The 21524-nt window shown below is 39.4% G+C and overlaps 1 protein-coding gene across 2 annotated transcripts in view; it reads left to right on the top strand.

Moving 5' to 3' along the window:
• BTBD7 (BTB domain containing 7) overlaps nucleotides 1-21524 on the top strand; it is a 52480-nt gene that overhangs the window by 16594 nt on the left and 14362 nt on the right. For both annotated transcript variants that reach the window (XM_042791085.1, XM_042791084.1), the window contains exons 2-4: nucleotides 3194-3379; nucleotides 8580-9659; nucleotides 21194-21402. In XM_042791085.1, coding sequence (XP_042647019.1) covers nucleotides 3298-3379; nucleotides 8580-9659; nucleotides 21194-21402 — 1371 coding nt within the window. In that variant the 5' untranslated portion in view covers nucleotides 3194-3297. The remainder of the gene's footprint in view (nucleotides 1-3193; nucleotides 3380-8579; nucleotides 9660-21193; nucleotides 21403-21524) is intronic.

The following is a 21524-nucleotide window of genomic DNA, read 5'->3' as shown; positions in this document are numbered from 1 at the left end:
GAAGTGGACACTAGCAAAAGAAAATAAAGCATCTAAATCCATGAGTGGTTCAAGTACACCTTGCTGTCAAAAGATGCAATCCTGGCTCTAGCAGCTTGTTTCTGTGTTCCTCTTTGTTTTCCACATGTGTTGGTGGGAGTATTCAAGTGACACTATAACAAACCAATTGGCTAGCTGATACTGTTCAACCTAGACAAAAAGTTTAGTTTTAACATGGGTCAGTTTATCTGGTTCATGGAATATCTGGGCCAGAACTAACAAGGTAGGAGAAAGTAGATATGAGAATGAAGAGAAGGCAGCAAGGCTTCCTCTAGGACAGAGTTCGCTACTGCCAGCTTAAATTGAAACCTGGCATGTTTGGGTTTACTTATATCAATATATACATTTATCTAATATATAATTTATGTGTACAGCTTTAATATGACACTGTTTTTACACTGTCCTGTATTACTTAAGTTGCATATTTTAAGTGTAGTGAGTGAGTTCATTCTGCTTGATACCCACTTGGGCTTAACGTGTAAGTAAGCCCAAGTTGTGGTAGGGCTCTCAATAAAATTATTCTATATATCAGATATTTTAGGAACTTTTAATTGTGTTTACATTTTTCAGTTAATTTAAATCCCATTTTGCACATTCAAGCATTGGATGCTAATGGTATTGAACAGTTGCATATATTCCTTGATCACATTCCTTCCATCTTCTACAGCATGCTTGTTGCCAAGTGAAAGGTATTAACTCCAAACTTGAGACTTGGTTATGTATATTCAGTGCTTGCTAGCAAAAAGAAACCAGACCCACCCACTATTTTTTTTTTTCCTCTTTTACTTAGCTCCTGGGATCTTTTTCTGCATGAGGAAGAACTGAAAAGTATTGGTAGACACCTAATAGACAAGTTACCACAGCACAGCTGAGTGCAGAAGAGGAAAGTGGAATAGCACTGGCATTATTCCAGGACTTGGTCCATGTGAATCAAATCCAATTTTAGCTGAGAAAAGGGAATTTGTTGGGATATCTACTCAGGATGCTGGCCTCTCTTTGTTGAGAGGGTTGGTATTTAAACTGAAAGGTGACTCTTACCTCCACAAAGCTTGTGTTAAATGTAACTACTTCCATCTGGAAATGGATGGCACATTTAAGCAACATGTTCTGTGTGGGTATACAAATCACTTGGAGTGTCGCTGTCCTAATGAAATTATTTTCTAAGTGTTTTCTCTTAAATCAGTGGAGGTTTTCATGTATGGAGAAGAGGTCTGCATCCTTATGGATTTGGTTATCTTAGAATAGCAAACATTTCTGCACCCGGAAGAAAACGAGTACATGCATTGGCTACATGAATTGATCCAACAGCTTGTGTTTGCTGAGGAGGTTTGCTAGTGTGATGTTGCCCATTTTGCATGTGCTCTGGTTCTAAGTTCATCCTGAGCAGGCTCACTATTCCTCTAGGAAGGTATTTGATTTTTCTGTTTCCTGATGTGTAGCAAGCTGAATCTTTGTAGAGACAAGTGCAAGAAAATCAGCAGGATATATGCATTTGAGGAGGCACTGCCACCTAGCTAGGGAGGGCAGGTGTGGGAGCTCCCCCTTTCTGCATTTGCAAGCCTATAGATTGGCTCAAGTTGGTTTATATAATTCCAGGAAAGCTGCAGTGTTGTTCTGGCTGGGTCTCCTGCCTTAGCAGAATTCAGCTGTGTGAGGCAGACCTGGGCCACGCGCTCTCTAGGGCAGTGATTCTCCCTGTACCTCATACCTAGGGTGAGTGTTGTGGTTCCTTTTTGAAAACATGTGATTGCATAGACCGCAAATGTCAAAAGGCCTGATTTTAGGAATCTTCTAAGGCATCAGATGGTTGGCATTCATGCACTCTGTCACACTTCCACAATGCTTCAGTCCCATGCCTGTGTCTCACCTTTTCTCATACCCGTATCTATAAGCCAGGTTTCCAAACCCTTCTCGAATCTTCCTTCTCATGTAGCCAGCCCCTGAATCCTGGGGCACTTGTTACCCCCACCCCCGTGCCTACAGCAATTTGCAGCCTTCTCCTTGCAGGCCTGTGTCTCACCTTCTGCTCCCCAGGATGTGCTTTACATACTGCGTTTGTGGCTAAGAGGCCAGGTGTCCCTCTCCACTTAGAATCGTATCTCACCTCCCCAGTGTCATAGGAACTCCCTCTTCTGAACTCCTCATGCCAGAAATAAACAGATTATCAAAGCAGGGAGAAGAGACTGGAGCAGTGATGCAGCTTCCTTGAAACACATGCACTTACTTGTCCAATTTAACACGGCAGAAGTGTACTGGCAAAGGAGATAAAGCTGGGAGCATATAGCAGATCTAGGTACACCTGTGACAACGCAGTAGACTTTAGCTACACTCACAATGTTGAATGGAGTCTAAAAAATTCTTAATATAGACTTTGTATATCTCTTTCATATCTGTGCATATGTTTTGGATGGGGGCACGTGTGTTCAGTTGACAGGCAGTTCTTCGTTGTGGTAACTTTAATTTTGTGGTATTAATATTTAACGCTGTTAATACAGGAATAAATTCTGTTAATATAGGAAAAAATGTTCTTGTTGTACACTTAGCAATGAATTCTTGTTCAAATTTCCTCAGAACCGTCCTTCTAAAACATTTTCAAATGCTTAATAAAATAGTAGATGAATGCTTAGACACCTTATTTTTACTATTATAAACCTACTTCTAGGTATTAGTCTAAACTTGCAAAGTAGTATTGAATGAGAAGGATGTAAATTATATGAAATCAAAACGCAGCTGAAAGCAGTGATGAGGCTTATGCTGCTTTCTCAGTCCATATAATTCAATTTAGGATTCTTATAACAATGTGTAAATATATCTGCTTGTATAAAAAGTCCTTGTTGGTGTAGTTTAAAGGAGCATACCTGGACTAGACTGATTCCTACTTGAAGTTTTCTTAGCTAAAAGTTCGAAAGCCATCCTGTTCCTTGTTGCAATTTATCATAGTAATTTGTGAATGGTTTGGAAAATTACAAATTATTTGGGGAAAAAAATATATATGTTTGATCTCTGTTTAATCCTTCAAATAAAAAGCTGTCTTGGAAATGTCTGAGGTTTTAATTTACGAAAATACTATGCGCTGGAGGCTGACTTTATTTTATCTAAATCCCATCATACCTACTGAAAAATCAGGTAATTTATTGGTGTTTTTGTTCTTCAGAAATGGAGGAACAGAATGCTGGACCTGGGATTGAAGATTTATAAAGGATTATGGGATTATGTATTGAAGAGCCAGCAAGCGGAATGCCTGAGTGACTGAAGAAAATGGGTGCTAATGCATCTAACTACCCTCACTCGTGTTCCCCAAGGGTAGGGGGAAGTTCACAGGCACAGCAGACGTTCATAGGTAACTTTTTTCAGTTATCTTGTCACTCACTTAAATGATTTACTGGATTGTGTATGCACTGGATTTGATTTGCTTGCAGCAACGTTATGCAGAGTTTTTATTTTCTAGGTCACCAGTTTGAATCCATTCAAGCTCAATCGTGCATGAAATTTGTTACTGCCCAGTATCTGTTTGGCCTGTGTATGCAATGTGTTGATCTGCCATTTGCTAGTAAAAGGATGCCAGGTTATTTAAAGAAAGTGGAGGGGTTTTTTATAATTAAAGCATTCATGCTGGTTTTCCCAGTTCAAAAGCAGTTGCTGTCTGTTAATACTGTCCACTGCTTTCTACTCTCCTTCCTCAGATTTTCTGTGAAACTTCATTAGAGCATATAAATTCTTGATCATCAGTATTCATTGTAGTATTGGTGTTGCATCTGAGTGAATGACTTCCTTATTGCTAGAAGGGATGTCTCTGATAATAAACTGGTTAAAGTAACATGCAGTCTTGAAGACAGCTTTTTCTCCTGTCCTGTTCCTGTAAATGGGGAACGGGGGTATTTTTGTCTGAGCAGTATTATTTGCATGCAAGGACCTTGCTTAACAGGAAATGTGAGTGTTGAAGTGCCCTTAAGAAATTATTTTTTTTATCCCAGTCGTAACTGGGGCAGGTATTACCTTTATGTGCTTTTCAGTGTAGTGCAAAAAGACCTCACTGTAGATCTAAGTACTGTCACACTATGAATAATAAATAGTTATGTGATGAATCTGAAAGAATGCAGTTTTTGAGAAGCTAAATCTTGCTTAAAAAACCCCCAACCCTGACAGTCTGAAAAACAATCTTAGCGGTAAATAATATAAATACTTTATAAACACTTTCCTCCTTTATGCCTTGGCTTGCAACACTGGGTAAGTAGTTACTGATATTCAGTGTTACTTCTTTTCTTAACCACCACTGAGAAGCACAGTGCTATCCTTAGCAGAGAAAAAATTTACTTCCTTTGTAATTTTTCTCTTTCGTCTTAGTTTTTGTGATACTCCTAACTTTTGGAGATCTGAGTAGAGGATGGCCCACAAGCTGTTACATATGAAGACCTGTGCTCTGGGCTAAAAATTCTGCACGTGCTGTCATACCATGTCATGGAAAAACTTTTAGTACTAACATATTGGATATCCTTGCTGTAAAGTCCCTCTTAAGGCTTTATGTATTTTCAGTACATTATAAGTAACAGCAGTAAAAGGTTTGTCCCAGTTTTATACGTGTATATATATATACACATGCATACACTTTCTAAAAATCACCGCCAAAAAGTTGTTATATATCTTGGTGGTTTTTTTATCTGCCACTATATTAAATGAAGAGAAGCCCTTATAGACTTGAAAGCAGGCAGATCTGCCTGCTGAAACACCTTTTGAGCAGGTTTGAGGGGGGAGTTCCAAAGGCTTCCTTAAATTCCCCAGGAACTTTCTACTTGGTATGTGGAAGGTGTTGTTGATGCTCTTCCTTATTAAATTCAAAATAGAAACCCGCTATATAGTATGTCACCATAAATCTACTGATCCCCCTTACCTATTGAAAATTGTGGTTGAGACTTATTTGAGGAAGGTCTAAAAGTCTGTGGCTGTCTCATCTTAGGCAAATGAGTGTTCTGGTTAAAATTCTTCCTGAAATCTGATATTATAGTGGCATTTACTCGAGTGTGCTAATAGAGTAAGTGTGCAATCTATGTCAGGTGTACATCTCTTCTTCCGCTTTGTGGAGTTTGGCTCTTTCTCATCTTGATTCTTGTTTGGATGATTGGTTTGTGTAGCTGTCTCAGTAGAAGAGAGATGTATCCTAAAATTGATAGATGATGTTTTCATCACTTGTCAGAATAATGATGCTTTAATGTTAAATCAACTGTTACTTTTTGGTTGTGTATGTGTGGGTTTTTTTGTTTTGTTTTGTGGGTTTGTTTTTTTTTTTTTTTTTTAAATGTAGAAGGCATTAGATCTATTTACTGCCCCAAAGTAGAACTGGAAATACGGGGACTAGAGTTATAATAGCTGCGTAATATATATATTAGTTGCTTTAGGCCTGAATCCGGTTCCTGGGAATACGGGTTTGTTTCAGATATGCTGCTTTACTATTAAAGCGGTTCACCATGTTATATTGTAAATGTCGGATGAACATTAGAAGCTCAGAACTGATCTGGCAAAGGACAGTAGTTTCATAGGATAAGCTCCTGTTGTTAGTTGAATTACTGCTGAATTTGCTTACAGTTTATGACAAGGAGATAGATCAGTAAAAATAATACAGTGCTCTTACAGTAGAAAATACTTTTGTTTTAGCAAAGGCTGAACTAGTCATCTCCTTGCTGCTTTTGTCTACAGTATTCAGGAGGAGGATTTCGCACCATTTTCTAGGGTGGTACATCTGTTCAAGATGTTTATTTTTAAGTAGAGCTCTATAATTAGATTTTAAAATGTGTAGGCATGCAGAGGACTAGACAGATCCCATCATTGTCAAGTGCCCGAGTAGTTTCTCTTGGCAGTCATCTGTTCCTTGTAAATATTTATCTGTTCAAAGCTAGATGTGGTCTAGGGGCATGAAGTAGCTATTGCTTTTTAACAGCATTTAATAGATTGGTGCCTTTTAGTGTAGAAGTGGGGAATAAATTTGTTTCCTGCTTCCAATGCTGCTGCCTTAAGAAGGCATACAGGCAGGTCAAAAGGGTCTCTTCAAAATTCTTTCTTTGAGGGACACAGAGCCACCAGCTGTTACGAACCCAGCAGGGCTATGCTGGTGCATCTCTACTTCTGCCTCTGGCAAAAAGCAGTTCTGTGGTGGCACTTCTATAGCAATGTCTTATCTATTTGTTAGGGTTAATACCACTGTTTGCAGTACTTCTGAAGGTAAATCTTGTCAATAGCTCTGGGAACGCAAAGATTTGAAAGGTGTTTTAGCATCTTATGGTGATTCAGTGCAAGTAATACCTCATGGCAGCCTTCAGGGAAGAAAAAAACCTGACACTTGTGGTGTCCTAGTTTTTCTTTAGCGGAATGTAAGAGAATATTCTGCATACTCAAATTTGCCATTAGAATCCAAAATACTTCAAATAGAAATGAGCTGGCATGTTCTCTTGGAACACGCTGTCATTATAGAGTGACCAAAGTGTAGTTATACTTTTATTGTGAAATGTAACTGATACTCTTTAAACAGAGCAGAAATTTTAGGCTTGACTCTTATCAGCAGGAGGCTGAATCTGCTTTTCTTTTGTAATACCTAGAATAGCATGTGGAAGCAATTTTTATGGTGGATTTTGCAGCATCGCCTCTTTGTTGAAGTTGTCTTGAGTTGCTGCTGTTCTCTTCATTTAAATTGATATATTTTTTTAATGTCTTGAAATTTCAATATCATTAATAGCATGTTGCCTGATTAATGTAGCATGGATGAAATGGTGTTGGAGGTCTTTCCTCAAAGAAAGCAAAGTTCCTTCCCAAAGCTTTCACTAGTAAGTGAATTGTAAAACCATTGTATTGCATGATTTGGGGGAGTTTTAATTAGCTTGGTATAAAAGCCAGTGTATAAGGTTACTTAGAATTATTGAGGCAATCTTAGATTGCTGCAGTTGCTGTGCTCTCAATACAACTTTGAGTTGCTCCTGTCTTTCAAAGGTCAAGAAATACTTACCTGAAATAAAATGGTAACTAAAAGCACTGTGTTTTGACAGACTGGCCCCTAACATCGCTGTCAGAGTAACATCACATCAAATCTACCTGAAACAAATAGAACTGAAAGAGAGCAATGTTAGAACAAGTGATAAAAGGCCCCACAAACTCTAGTGATTGGATATACTTTGAACTTAAAGATCCAAAAAAGGCAACAAGTAGTGAAGCTACAGAAGTATACAAATGGAAACGTTAGCTATTTATAACAGAAACTGGAGAAATACTATTTCCCATGAACCTGTGATTGTTATTAATCAGTATCCCATTTAGAAATGTTTTGTTCTGGTTTCTTCTTTTGTCTGGAAGTACTAGTTGGGTTTGTGTACATTATTTTTTTTTTCTCCTTTTCCTGTCATGTCAGAGGTTTTTCACCACCTGGCTTAGAGTGAAAATTATGTAAAGTTAAATTAGAAAATAACCCTTTAATGTGAGAGTCGTGCTTCTGTTTAAACTTTAGGTTTTAGCTACTTTTTTACTAAAACATTACTTTGGTTTTCCATTGCTTCTAGAAACGAAGACTAAATCTTCTTTTTCTTACTAAATTGCTATCGGTGTTAGCGTATGTGCAGCTAGGCTCAAAGTGTCAATCAGCAGAAGTTCATTTAACAGAACAAGTCAGGTATGTAACAGATAGTGTTGAGGGGAAGCCATTTTTCATTTCATGACAGGTTTGGTTCATAACTTCCCTATAAATGAATTTTGAGGGGAAAAAATAATTATATATGTGTACTTTAATTGTATAATGCTCTGTCCAAAGGACATTTTTAATAACACAGTAAAACTTATATTTCCCATATTCTTTTAAGTAGGGTGTATGCACAAATTAGCATCTATAGTTCTGTGGAAAGGAGCCCATTTTATGTGTTCTGCTGCTGGCATTACTTGGTTATCATATGACAGGATTTCTACTTTTTTGTTAAATTTGCATTGAAAATGAATTCATTGTCCTCAATTTCCCCAAATGTTTTGGTACTGTGTTCTTTTTTTTCCTTTTTTCTTGTGACTGTGATAACTATCTGATGCCAGGTGTGCTTTTCTTGTTGAAATGACATTTAATGCCAGAAGAATAGAATTTGAAAAATGCTTTGAAAGTGGGAGGTGCTACCATTTCACTGAGGTCATAGAAATTTTTTAAAAGCCTGTATTTTTCACTTCCTATAATGAATATAATGACACTTGTAACATGACCACAGTGTTCTCCTCCTGCTATGGGAAGTGTGCCATGTGCTACAGAGCTACATCAGAGGGCACTGCTTGGATCTTAAAATTGAGTATATTTTGGGGGGGGATGGAGGGGGAAGAATAAACCTTGTAGATGCAAAAAAAAAAAAAAAAAATTTTTTTCTTGTTGTTAATGGCTAGAGAAGACTTCAGTCATGTTTCCAACTTGCTGAACTATCCAGTCTGAGGAGAAGGGAAAACTGTAACTTGCAGAGGCACTGATGGAATGTTTAGGACCTTCCTTTAAAAATTAAAGAATAAACGTGTTCAATTTTCCTTTTTGCCCTCAGGGACATCATCCTACTCTCATCAAGGTTATGGCTGTGAGTCAAAGCTGTATAGCCTTGACCATGGCCATGAGAAACCTCAAGACAAGAAAAAGAAAACCTCTGGCCTTGCTACCCTCAAAAAGAAATTCATTAAGCGTCGGAAATCCAGCCGATCTGCTGATCATGCCAAGCAGATGCGTGAACTCCTCTCAGGCTGGGATGTCAGAGATGTTAACGCATTAGTGGAAGAATATGAAGGGACGTCAGCCTTAAAGGAACTTTATCTACAAGCTAATTTGGCAAGACCAGAAGCCAGGACGCTACAAAAAGACATGGCTGAACTTTATCAGTACAAATATTGTACTGATGTAGACTTAATATTTCAAGAAACTTGTTTTCCTGTGCATCGTGCGATATTGGCGGCAAGATGTCCGTTTTTTAAGACGCTGCTTTCTTCCTCACCAGAGTATGGGGCAGAAATAATAATGGACATCAACACAGCCGGCATAGATATGCCTATGTTCTCTGCTTTGTTACACTACCTTTATACGGGCGAGTTTGGAATGGAGGATTCGAGATTCCAAAATGTTGATATCCTTGTGCAGCTTAGTGAAGAATTTGGAACGCCAAATTCTTTAGATGTGGACATGCGCGCACTGTTTGATTACATGTGCTACTACGATGTGGTTCTTAGCTTTTCATCCAACTCTGACTTAGTTGAAACTTTTGGCGGAAGTCAGAACTGTCTAGATGAAGAGCTCAGAGCTCACAAAGCAATTATTTCATCACGGTCTCCATTTTTTCGTCACTTGCTGCAGAGGAGGATACGAACTGGTGAAGAAATCACAGACCGAACTCTACGAACTCCAACTAGAATTATATTGGATGAATCTATCATACCAAAAAAATATGCTAAGGTCATTTTGAACTGTATGTATACAGATGTGGTGGACCTCTCAGTTTTGCACTCTAGCCCTTCAGTGGGCAGTTTAAGTGAAGTTCAGGCTCTTGTAGCAGGAAAACTAAGCATGACTAGGGCTGAAGAAGCTATGGAGCTTTATCACATAGCACTGTTCTTGGAGTTTAACATGCTTGCACAAGGTATGTAATACTGTCCTTGCTGTAGAATATATAACCTTATTAGAATGGGTTTTTAGCTATTTTGCAGTGTCAGTATGCCTATTGAGTCTTGCTATCAGTGGCTGACAATTCCTTTAAGAAAAGGAATTTATTTTCCATTTGTGAGTTGTAGAGAATGCATCTGTGTTTTCTAGGGACAGAAGAAATGCCATGTGAGAGCTTTTAACTGTATTGAATGTCATTCTTGAAGCGTGCTGTTTGTCAAATATGTATAACTGGTCTTGATATTTATAATCTTTATCTAATTTCATCTGTAATACATCTTCTTGGGTGTAAGCAGGGGGAGGAGCCTTGTTGAGAGGAGGAAATATTTAGACTTGTTATGAAGTGACTCTATATGTTAAAAAAACTGTAAACTTGAACGATTATTTCTTAAATCAAAGTGGGTATGCCAAGCCTGCAATCTTGCTGTTGGAAGGTAAATTTAAATGGCTTAACTGCACCAGTCCTAGGTCTTTAGTATCCACCTCTTGATGTACAGAACTGAAGGCAGGGGCGGTCAGTATTTTCAGACTTAAAGTTTAGAAAGTTTGAGGTCTGTCCGTTATTCCTGAAGATCACTCAAATCTCGATAACATACTTCCTGCACATGGAGGCTGGCCAGGGTTATTGCAGTCTGAGGTGTCAGAGCACTGACCAGTGAACTAATAATACCTCTTGTGGTGGCAGGAGCTTTGCTTGCTCTTTCATCTGTTGGTGTTTGAGCTATTTAGTGGTCATATTATACTGGGATATAATACTGGCCATATAATGGGATGCAGCAATTGCCTCAGGCCTTGCTGGTGGGGGATGAAAATTTTACTTTTGAGCTGAGGAATTGAGAATGGAATTTGCTGAGATCACCAACATGATTTATGCTAGTTTATTTTGTTAAGAAAATAACTTTTTACAGTAGATCTGTATATCTGTAACTTCTAGCTATCCAGTGAAATTTGACAAGATTGAAATCTTTATAGTATAAACTATCAAGTAGACTTCAGTAAAATAGGAAACTTCTTAAAGAGTGGGCAGGAAAATGCAGATTCAAGCACTGCAGGAAGAGATCATACTTATAACGGGTTCTCCTAATAGTTATATCAAACTGTGAGCGATGAAGATATGGGAAACTAATCAGAACTGTTTTATCTTCCATAGAGGTTGTTGTTAGGAAACTAATTTTCAGATGATGCTGAAAATTGAAATGATCCTACCGCAATAAAACTGGTAGAAAACAGAGGAGATGAGTTTTCTGAGACTTGCATTCCTGTAGCAGCATATGAGGTGTGCTTAGCCTCAGAATTATTGGATCGTAGAGGATCCCAGGTTGGAAGGGGCCTTGAAAGATCATCTGGCCCAACCTCTGGTGGGAAAGGGAGCCAAGATGAGATTATCTAGTACCTTCTCCAATCGCATCTTGAAACCCCCCAGTGATGGGGACTTTACTGTGTCCTTGGGGAGGTTGTTCCAGTGAATGATTGTTCTCACTGTAAAAGATGTCTTACATTGAGATGTCTCCTGGTGCAACATGTACCTTCTGCCTCTTGTTCTCTCCATGTGGCTCCTTGTGAAGAGAAATCCTCCGTCCTGTTTGTAGCTGCCCTTTAAGTACTGGAATACTGTGGTGAGGTCCCCCAAGCCTTCTCTCTTCTGGGGAGAAAAGACCTAACTCCTTCAGTCTTTCCTCACAGGCTAGCTTCTCCAGCCCTTTGATCATCTTTGTGGCACTCCTTTGGACCCTCTCCAGTATTTCTGCATCTTTTGTATTTTTGTTGTTCCACTCTAAGTACACCTAGAAGCTTAATGTTGAATGGAATGCAGAAGTGGCAAGAAGTTTCACTGCAGTTAACTACAGTGTTACATTAATTCCTATACAATATTTGCAAGTACTTGAGACAACTCCCTAGGTCAGCTGAAAGCAAGAAAGGAAAATGAGTTGAAATTAAAAAGGTGATCTAAGTATACAGTTTCTCAGTTTTGGTGCATGTACATATACAAGTGCTAAAAGGATTTAGTGTGCCCAGGGAATACTAATGAGGGAATTAAACTGTGAATGAAGCCCTCAGTAAGACACTGGATAATTATGCCCTGTTTCATAAGTGAGCAGGGTATAATTCTTTCCCTCAGATTGGAAACCTGAACTGGAACAACTGTGACTGGAGGTGCTCTGATGAAGCAGTGTGAGTTGTATCAAAGCGGATAAGCAATGATAGAGGACTTCACAGGGAAACACAGGCAGACCTATAGATAGGAAAATGGATTTTATTTTTTAAGTGTTAGTAAATGCTGAAAACCAGAACTGATGTTTTATTTGATGCTGAGTTTCATTATTTCTGCTTGCTTTAAGTTGAGCATGCTTGTATCAGTGTGTCCTAAACCAGCACTCTTTTTCAGTAATGCACTACAGACTCTGGACTATATATTTTTTGAGTCAGCGGTGACAAGATCTTAACTTTTCCCTGGAGGTTTTCCCCCAACACTATCTCTAGGGGAAGAAGAAGAAAGGCCGAAACAGGAGCTGCACTGGGCTTGCAGCACCTTGGCAGCACGCTCGGGTGGCTGGAACCAGTGAGTGCAGCAGCGCACGCTCGGTCTTGGTGCCCCTCTGGATGAACCAGAGCTGTAGTGGTTTTGGGGTGATCTTTGGGAGGAGGTAGAGGGATGCAGTGGCCTTCAGAGGTCTTTGCTTCTTTTCCTGGTAAATCTGTGGCTGACCACAAAAGTGGGGAGTGGGGAAGTTGTTATACACATGGGAGAAATGCAGTAAAATCAGGCAAGGGTTGAAATTTGTTATATTATCCAATACTACCAAATGTGAGTTTGGCACCCCTTCAGCTACTGAAATTCTAGATGTTAACTTGAACTAATTAGGATTTTATAAATTGGTGCTGTGTTCCCTAGCTACAGGAGACAGCAGTAAGCATTCTCTAGAAAATCCATATATGCTGGTGCTGTCAGTATCTAATAGTTTCATACTTACTTTGCTGATTTCATGTTTAGGTCATTGGTACCGTGCTGCCACTGAAGAATTGTTCTGGTATAATCTTATAATCAAAATTAAAAGGAAGATTATTTGATCAGGGAAAACTATATGTCTGCACTTGACTAACAAATCACTTAACAACATGTTTTAGTCGTGACGACCATTCTTGTTTTGACACTTAACAGTAACACCTTGTCCTCCCTTACTGTAGTACCTAGCAAGAGGTAGATGAGAGATCTTAGTTTCAGTAGTGTCCTTCCCATTCCCCGATTTCATAACTAGCATACTTCTGTGCTGGACACTGTTACAACTTCTAGATGTTATGCAGAGTGGTGCAGGAAATCACAGCATTGTGTAGGTTGGAGACCACTGAGCAGGTAGTTCTCTTGAAATCTCTTAGCTCGGTCCTCTGATAGGACTTTTTAGCTCTGTTATGCTGCAGGTGTCGAGTTTTGCCCAAGTTCTGACCGATCCCATCAGTTAGCTTTTGCAGCAGCTAACGTCTTAAGTTTCCTCTCTAGATTTCCACACCCCCTGGCTCAAGTTTTTTGATTCAGTTCACTCATGCTAGCCAATTGCAAACTTACTAAAGCTTATCTCCTTGGTTTCCTGGAAAATATTTTGGGCTCACTTTATGTAAGCCTGGATATTCTTTCCAACTCATTTTGCTTGCTTTTACTCAGTTTTGGCTGGGTGTTTGTAACTGAGTGTCAAATGAAGTTGATGTATTTTTAAAACTTCTGATCAACTTTTTATTTTCAACAGATTTTAGTTTGATTTGTCTTCAGGGACCTTTCTAAGTATCCAGATGTTGTAATTTTTCTTCAATTTCAGCAGATGATTTAGCTTTGACTCTTTCCTTGGAAATCTTCCCATTCCTAACACAGTGATACTCCTTTTTCTGACTGTTGTATTTTAATAGATGGTTTCCCTGTAATGAAGTCAGCGATAGTATGGATACATGCTATGAGTTTTTACTGTCCAAGTAAAGTAAGATTACTTTATTTAGAATTTATTCTGCCTTCAGCTTGATTTGTTTCAACTAATGAATGTCACATCTTCTAAGAGAAACTGAAGTGGATCTTTTAATTAACTAATTTGAATAAATGAACTAATCGGCAAGCATATCTCATCCATAGAGCTGATCATACTGAAACCCATTTGTACCTAATAGGACTGAGGCTGCTATGAGGGGTGCTGCAGTATTTGCTAACTATCAGAAAGCGAAGCTCTTCCCTGCTTTCACAGAGGCCGTGAGGATTATTAGAGCCCTCTCCAGGATGTTCAAGCACATCCCTTAGTGGAATGTTTCTGTGCTCTGCCTGCATATTTCTGCACTCTGCTCCTGCTTTTGTGTCTTCATGCTACCTTGCTGCTCTCTGTCAACAGTACTGGTGCAATCGTTTTAACACATTGACTCACAAAGATATGGTTTAAAAATCACTTGTCCCTTTCTCTTTTGTAGCACAGTTATTAAAACCAGATCAGTTCCCTAGTCCTGCTCATCACACGTTGTTAAAATAATCCCCCTTCCAGTCCTACTGTGCTGTCACATCCACTGCTGTTTCAGAGTCTGACTGCAGGTATCTTAATTTTATTAGATGGCTATATTAAATATATTAATCCTCTTCTGCCCCTTGGCCCTGTTGTTTACTGTTATTAATAGTTTCACTGAGGTGGTGGTACGGGGTTTTTTTCTGTTATAGGTTTTTAGATACTGGGAACCTATTAGATAGTTTTGCCTGGGAATCTTTTCTGCCTGCTGATTTCAAAAAGTTTTCTGAAGTAAAATTGACAAAAAACCCCTTAATTTCAGACCTTTTGCTTTCCTTTTATTTTTAAGTGTTGATTTTACCTTTGACAAGAATAAGAACTGAGAAACTTTATTTTAAAGCCATATTCAGTACTGCACCCTTTGATCTAAAGGCAGATATGGCCTGACATCAAAAGTACCCTTGATCTCAGCAGGACTGAAATACTGAAATGCCAGGAAGCCCACAGTAGCAGTATTAAATACACACAAATGTACTGTGGGAAGATTAGAGCAGTAGGAATGCTTAAAGCAACTAGTCTGGCACTTGGAACTTTAAAATAAATTGGGTATGATTCAGTAAATATGAACGTAAATCTGACCTGTTGTCTGCTTACAATGATTCCACTTGTACTCAAGCCTGAAATGAATATAAAACCTGAGCAGTACGAAGACTGTAGAAAACAGGAAGTGGAAAGCATCTTCTTCCTGAGAGCAATTTTCCATGGTTAGATGCAAGGATAAAGAATTGGACTGAGCTGTGCAACTGGGTGCGTTCAGTTTGTTTGCGCTGTTACAGTTTGCAGAGAAACAGATCTGGTTAGCGTTTTCAGGTTTTTCTTTCAGCCATCTGTGTTCTAGGAAGTATACGGCTTAAATACTGAACAGCGGTGGCTGGTGGCGGTCCCTCCAAACAACAGCTCTTCCTCCCTCAGCCCTTCATTGTTCCCATGTTAAGTTCTTTCCTCTGATTTGTTCTGGTTGAGTTAGCGGCTTTTTGTTTCTGACTCACAATTGTTTTCTGTTTAAGCTGGATCAGCTATGCTGCCTGCCGCTGCTGCTGAACGTGCTTCACAAGGAGCGCTGAAGCCCAGTCACGGGCCATTACCAACTGATGGCTGCAAGAAGCCAAAGACATAGATGAAATTTCAGGCTTCCTAAATTCATGTATTTTGTATGTGGCACAAGCAGAAGAGTAGATTAATTTTCATCATTTGGGAGAGAAAAAATTCAAGAGCTCTTGCTGCAAATATTGAATGCTTTAAACGTGTAATAATTACCTTACGTTTCTGGCTAAACTTACAACTTCAAAAATCCAGCTTTTAATGTCTTAGTAAGCTTAAGAGCTTTATAACTACCATATTGTAAATGAAAATATTTTTAAATAACACAAGTTGCATTTCTTTTGTCTGTTCCCTAATATTTCAAATGGCTGGCTAATATGCTGCATTGGATTTGATGTAATTGAGTTTTCACTGTGGAAGGATGGTTAGCATAACACAAAATGCTGCCTGACCCTAACCTTCATATCGTATTTTATTTTTGCTTTGACAGTTAATCTGAAGTACTGTAGAGTCATCAGTGTTGTATTTGAATAAAGCAAAAAATACTATATACTTTAACACTGCCATAATATACTTCCTTTAAATTCAGCCTTTCAAGGATAGGACTGCATGAACGTTTTAATTTGTTGTGCTTAGAACAATCAGCAGAGGAATTAAAAATAGTTTAATAGACACTGAACTTACCAGTAGACTTCAGCAGCGTTTGACCACTACTAATGCCCGTTGAGCCCTTCTTTATCTCCAGTGCTACTTAGGTCTTGTTTTCTTTTCTGCAATATAGTTTTGTACCTTCACATAACCAAAACTTGTGCGCTTCAGAGTTCTAAACTGTGGAAAATAATGCACCTGCAAGTTACAGGCTTTGGCATCAGTTAACTATTAACTTAATCTCCTTTAAAAGATTTTTATTTTTTTTTTTTAAACCATTCCGAGAGAAGGAAAAGAAAAGCACTTCAAGATGCTAGAAACCTGTAAGACCCGAGAATATGGTGCTGTCAGGAGGCAATAGATGTTAATAACTGGGAAAGTCAGCCTGCATCCAGAAGACAGATGTCGAACAAGATCCCTTGTTCACAATATGGTTATAGGGAATTAGCGGTTGTTGCGGTTGCTTCTTATATGATAACCCGTTGAAAAGATGTATTTTCCTGTTTGTACTATGTGAGTCTTCTGATTTGCTTTTACTGTTTCTGTAACCGGTATTTTGCCTCCTGCTGTGGAGAACCTAAATTCCTGTTGCCATGTCTCTCAAGCTGTATGAGGTCATTTGGATCTGACAGATTGTTTGGCTGTCAGAAGTGGTACCGCTGCCCTGCCTCCTGCATTAGTCCCCTTTGTTTCTTGTTCTCTGTGCTGTCAGTAGGGTTTATGCTATTGGGGATCTAATGTTGCTGTAAGCAGGATTGACAGAAATCGATTCATTCATTGAGGGGCCACCCAAGCACCAGTGTGACAGGAGAGCAGGAGATGTGGAGTGTGAGACGATGACAGTCTGGTTTAATACCGCTGTACAAGGCGGTTAGCTTCCATGAGTGCTCCCACAGCCTGTGAGTGCGGGCTGCCTTCCCAAAGATCCTTAGCACGTACAGGATGTGTTTGCAGCGTTGGGTCTGTAAGACACGGGAAGGGGGCTGAACAAATGTTGTCTTCCTCCCTTCCTTTCTCTTCCTGTCAGAAGCTTGGTTAGACCGGCAAGGATGCTCGTGGAACTTCCAAACGTGCTGCAGCCCAGACCAGCTCCAAGTCATGCCTCTGAACTGTTCTCTACGTACCACCACTTCCAAAAAGTATGGTCACTGATTGTCAGCATGATCTCGCCTAGTGCAGCAAACTTAAGAAAACATTGAATAGCTTCTAGTCTCCAGTTCAGTGTCAAGATGAATTCTTACTCCTTTTTTTTTTTTTTTTTTTTTTTTTGGCTCCCCTGGTTTGCAAAAGCTTAGGGGAAAGGTCTCTGCCGCAGAATGAGTTAAATCAAACTAACAATTTTGTAGTGAAAACTGATTAATTCCACTTTTGCTGACTGTTGAAGGCACTTAATTTGTCTTTAGCAGTTCTGTTAACTGTCTTGATAAAATCCCAAGCTATTAGCTAGCATACTAAACGTGGACTCCAGCTATTTCTGTTTGGAAGGGCTATGGAACTGCATTTGAGAGAGAACTGGGGAAGAAGAAAAGACTGGTTTGTAGGCAGGACTTACTGGTATCCAGCAAAAGGAGTGCATGAAATAGCCTCATTTGTCCAAAATGTCACAGTCATCTCACTTATTTAGACTCCCAGTTGAATATCTGAAAGATACTAACGCACAGAGAAGCTTGTGGTAGAGCACTTAGGGCACTGCAAATGGATCTTGGAAAGGCTGTTGCTGCCTGAATATTCTAAAATAGTATTCATAGGAGAAAAATGCATTTATTCCACTGTGAAGAACAATATTGTGGCTATTAGATGACTGCATTTTTTGCCAAGTGGCTGATTGTTAAAGCAAAAAAATCTTGTGCCAAAGAGAAAAAGAAATTGGAGTCCTTCCATAGCTAGAAGTGGGTTGCCCCAATTTATTTAGATGTTCAGAAAACACTTTATTACCTCATGCTTACTTCAGAATACTTTTAATAATCCCACAGTTCTGACCCATTGATAAAATTACTTGGGGAAGAGGATTGTTTCATTTGCTAGGCATCCTAAATGAGCTTTTCACCTGATGATGTCATGTTATTAGTAGTTGTACAATAATTGGATTTGACGGAAGAATTGAGACTGAGCTGATGTTCTATTCCTATAAATCAGTGTTGCTCAGATCTTTGGAACTGCGTTTCTCACAGAAATATAGTTTTCTGTCTTTGCAGAGGGCAGGTATCCTTATTGTTTCAAAAATAAATGTTAGATGAAATACTGTGGATGGCATTCACTTTGAGATAAGTCTCTTTGCTCTTACGGTTTGAGTTTCTTCGTGACTGGTTTCTGGTTTACTTACTGCCTTTGAAATGGAGCAGTCCTTACATGTAATCTTTAGACTTCAGGGGGATGTAATCATCTGCTGAGATCAGCTTGCGTGCAAACAGAATAATCACGTTCACGAAGTTGTATTGGGATTTAGCAGGGTGAGACTTGGTGCAACACAACAGGTGACCCTAAAGAATTGTTTCAAACCACCGTGTTTCTTATTCGGTGAAGCAAACTCTTCTTTTAAGCATACTGCAACTAGTCACAGTTGAGCTTTCATTCACCATGCCAGGTTTGCTGCTAACTTAACATTTTCCTTTTTTGAGCCCCAAAAGGGAAGATAAGAGGGACTCACACGACAAAGTTAAATACAGTGTCAAGCATTAACTAATATAAGTAAAAATGGATCCTGAAGTGGAAAGCTTCAGACTTCATTTGCTCCGATTTCTAAGATATGCTGAAGTATTTTGAGCTTTTTTTAAGGTAGGTTTGGTTCTCTTTTTTTTAAACACTTTTTCAGATTCTCGACTAGAATTTTTTAAAACTTCCGAGTGAGGTTTATCCTTCAGGTTTCCAGGGAATTCCCCCATCTAGCAGTGTACCAAAACCCAAGGAGTGTATTTCAGAGCAGTTCTCCTCCTCTGCTCTCACCTGTACCCGTGATGATCAGGCTGATGTTCCAAGTGCCTCCAACCAATCTTTGCTGCATATTCACTGCTCACTTTAGGCTACTCCTCACCGTGCAGGTTGGAGTCAGTGTGGTACCTCTTCTTACCTGTAGTGCTAATAATAATATGTAACGTAACGGTAAGGTAGCTCTGAGAAGTGCCATATTACTTCAGTAGCAATAAAGGACAAAGCAGATGTGTTGAAACATGACTCAAGGCTTGCCCCTTTGTCAAAAGCAAATGAAGAGTCTAACCTGGGATGAATAGTGTAATTCTGCCTTTAATGCATGGTTCAAAAACGTGTGTGCTTTTGCAAGCCCTTCTGTCAGCGGCTGCATTGATATATGGCCTTCCTTTCCTCAGGTGAATTGAGCATGTGAAAAATCATCGACGTGCTTGCTGAGGGGATTTTGGTTTAAGTATGAACTGGTGTAAAATTTATTACTGTTGTGGGGACAAGCATTCTCATAAATTCCTATAGAAAATAAAAACTGTTTCCAAAACTATATATACATTCAAACATATTCCTGCAGTTTGCTGCAAAAATTCTCATTGAGCACTGACTGTATTATATTCACTGTATTTTTTTTTTATATATGCTTAAATTTAGAAAATGTCAGCGGTGGAATATTGTTCTCATAATTACCATGCTGGCTTTTAAATTAGTATTAAGTAGTAATACATGTGTTTACTAGGACAGGTAAATTTGCAACCTGCCTTATGTTTAAATTGTTGCTTCTTAGTATCTTCATTTTAAACAGTAAGGTAAAGTTTCCCTTTTCACTGACTTTGCTCCTAAGTAGTAGTTCCTTTGACAGATACCTTTCTGCTTGAAGTGGCGTGTTCACTTGTTGCTACTTAATCCTTCACATTATTAGTTGCAACAGGGAATGGAGTCAATGCTTATATTCTGTATGCTGACCTGTGTAGAAAAGTAAGATTTTCTTTGAATTCTATTACTTGCTGATAATGTCTTACATGTATGCAACCAGTTCAAAAATGTATAGCATCAGGAGATCCTCTTTGATCTTTGTCTTGACAAACATTAAGATTACCGTGGTAAACGCTTTCTTACTCAGCTTAGTCCAGGAGCTCAGTAATGAGTTGCAGTTCTCTAAACAACTGTCAAAGTTCAGTTTTTAAATATGCTTGAAACTAAGAGAAAAAGGATGATGTGTAAAAAGTAAAATAATTGCAGTGTAAGCATTCTGCTCTGAACTGTCCAGGCATCTCTCATGGGCATAAACACAGTTGTAATTTTGTGGCTGTAGCGGGTTGAGACTGGAATGTGTAATTCTAGAATAGGATTTTTTTTTTTTTCCCCTTTAAATTGCTATCTTTATAGTACAAACAGAAATAGTATTCTGTGTATATGTAAACCAGATGTACGAGTGAAATAAGTGCTGTTGGAGACTTGAAGTTACCGGCTCTGTGGTACTGCCTTAACTCAGTAACCCCAAGTAGCCATGTTTTCAGCCCTCCCACAGTATGCCTCACCTCATTTCTCCCAAATCTGCTCCATCTCCCTTAAGAGACTTAAATATCCCCCCCTCTTCTCTTCTTTAGAAGACAAGTGCTCTGTGAAAGAGTAAATCCCAATGCCGCGGTGGGTACGAAAAAACTGTAGCAGACTTGCCAGGAGTCAGAATATCTGCTTCTCGGATGCTTCACTTTGTGCTTCCCTGTCAAAGGAGGTGCTCCCTGTCCTGGCACCCTCCGTGCCTCGCTTGATACCAAGGCCACGGTGGTGGCCCTGAGCAACCACCCGCTGCCTCCTGCCTTCCCCGGGACTCGGAGCGTGATGCTTCGCTGCCCTCGTTCCGTGCCGAGTGCTGACAGTACGTGACAGCTTTTGTTTCTGCTCCTCTGCATGGTCTTTCTGAGGAGGGTCCACGTGCAGACGTGATACGGGCAAAAATCCCACCCCTGTTAGTAGAAGTTACAGGCTCCTACTGATCTGCTGCAAAGCGTAATGACTCAGATTCAAATCTACGACTTTAAAAGGCGTTCAACAGTCAGCTAATGAAAGGAGGTTCTAGTAGGGCTGAACTAGTTTTCCAGTTGTTCATCTAGGCATGCCAGCAGGCGTGATGTTTCATGGGATTTTAAAGGGTAAATGACTGTATAGTTGGAATCCTAAACCACAATTAAAGTTATTATACTTTCAGTCAGCATTTAACCCCATTTGCAGCTTTGGTCTGTAGGGCGCTTTTGTTTTTGCTCTCACCAGGGGTCATATAACTCTTTATTACAGATTTAGCCGTGCGTATTATTCCTTCGGGATCAGAGTGCCTTTGTAACAACATCATCGATTTTTTGCTTTTGTTTCCTAGGCTGTGAAGATATTATTGCTGAGAGCATCTCACTAGACACCTTAATTGCCATTCTGAAGTGGAGCTCTCAGCCGTACGGTTCCAAGTGGGTACATCGGCAAGCGCTGCATTTCCTCTGTGAGGAGTTCACCCAGGTCATGACTTCAGATGTCTTCTATGAACTGAGCAAGGACCACCTGCTCACAGCTATCCAGTCTGACTATTTACAGGTAACCTGCAGCGTAAAATACAGCCGGTCCTGCTCGAAGCAGGGTGTGTTATACCATCACTAGAAGCACTGGGGAGAAGCTCATTTTAAATTGTAGGCAAGAGTGGGCTTGTATGCACACTA

Source organism: Tyto alba, unplaced genomic scaffold (genome assembly GCF_018691265.1).
Source record: "Tyto alba isolate M040663 unplaced genomic scaffold, T.alba_DEE_v4.0 Super-Scaffold_18, whole genome shotgun sequence".
Lineage (NCBI taxonomy): Eukaryota > Metazoa > Chordata > Aves > Strigiformes > Tytonidae > Tyto > Tyto alba.
This window is presented reverse-complemented; position numbering and strand designations above follow the sequence as displayed.